The 1,471-nt window shown below is 44.4% G+C and overlaps 1 protein-coding gene across 1 annotated transcript in view; it reads left to right on the top strand.

The window, feature by feature from the left end:
• LOC306753180 (fibronectin type III domain-containing protein 4-like) overlaps positions 1-1,471 on the top strand; it is a gene marked incomplete at both ends in the record, with an annotated part of 19,045 nt that extends 17,574 nt beyond the window's left edge. Inside the window, 2 exons of the mRNA XM_079237038.1 lie at positions 93-259; positions 1,430-1,471. Coding sequence (XP_079093164.1) covers positions 93-259; positions 1,430-1,471 — 209 coding nt within the window. The remainder of the gene's footprint in view (positions 1-92; positions 260-1,429) is intronic.

Raw genomic sequence — 1,471 nt, 5'->3', positions numbered from 1 at the left:
TTAATACAATAAGGACGTGTTAACTTGTGTTTAAGGATAAATACTGACTTTCTCCTTCCTGCCCTCCACGTCTTCATCCTCTTCCTCCCCAGCCGTCATCGCCCTCTTCTGCCGGCAGTATGACATCATCAAAGACAACGACTCCAACAGCTGCAAAGACAAAGGCAAGAGGCCGCTGGTCCGAGCGCCGCCGCCCTACTACAGCGCGTCCGGCGGCAGCTCGCCCGTCTACCACAACGGAGATGTGCGCGGCAGCCGGGTGAACTTCCTCCACACATCCTCTCCATCGTCTTCGTTCTGTCGCCGCTCTATAATGCATGATCGTTCTCGGAGTGTTTTGTTTCCTCTCCTCCCGAAGAGCCTTTGTAGTTCCATCAGAGATCTCTATAGCAACCAGAGCTGCTGCCATCGCGGCTAAATATAAAGCCAGCCGGCTGGGAGCGGAGAGCTGGTTGGGTCTAATAGGAGATGGATTCATTCTACACTCACTCATTGTGCATGTCTAAATCAATCTTGCAGTTCTTGCAGAGTGAACATGTAGAGTGTAAAACTTAAAGCGTGGCTTCATAACCAAATATGACCTTGATCAGATTCTGTTAATTAGTTTTGTTTTCAAAAAGATTACTTAAACGATGACTCTCCTATTGATGAGTCTCTCCGTCCTCTAATAAATGACTCCTTTATTAATCACTTCAGCTCTGTAATATAATGAGCTTAATGAGGGATTATTAACCGTTTAATGTCTTTAACTTTCCCCTTAAGTAGCTCTAGATAGAGAAAAATAATCTCATTCCACTCTCTATCATAACTCTTTATGAATTATATATTTGTACGTAGTTGTATACACATTTCACCCACATTCAGCCTGATGTATTTGGAAGTTGTGGCATCTCTGCTTGAATTTAAACCAAAGTTATGAAAGTTTGAATGAAGTTCATAATGACATAACAAGGTTAAAGATTAAGCTGCACCATGATTAATTACATAACCCGGGTGTAACGTTCAAATGAATGCTTAACGTGTGCGGGGAGGATGCTTGTTATTGAAAAACAATGTCAGATTTTGAGGAGAAATCCATTCAAAAGTTGTTATCTCGGCACAAGTCGCCGCAGGGCAGAAACGAGGGGGAAACCAGAACAAAACAAGATGTGCAAAACATGATTTATTTCATGTCTGGGCGCCTCGTCGTCCTCCCAGAAGTTAGAGTTTCTTCTTATCTTTCCTGCCAAAACATGAACACAATCAAGTGAGAATGTCCAGCTTGCACTGGCCTGTAAATCTCTCTCAGACATCGTGCATGACGTGCATGTGAAGAAGGCCCACTCGCCACTTATGAGTCATGTTCATATGTGACCCTCTCTGTTCGTGACTCATGCACTCGTATCTTTCTCTCTCTCCTCCTCCTCCTCCCTCCCTCTCTCTCTCTCAGCTGCACAGAGCCTCCTCCTCCATCAGCATCATTAGAGTCTGA

This window comes from Taurulus bubalis (assembly GCF_910589615.1).
Source record: "Taurulus bubalis genome assembly, chromosome: 21".
Classification (NCBI taxonomy): domain Eukaryota; kingdom Metazoa; phylum Chordata; class Actinopteri; order Perciformes; family Cottidae; genus Taurulus; species Taurulus bubalis.
Note: the sequence above shows the minus strand (reverse complement) of the source record. Positions and strands in the feature narration are given on the sequence as shown.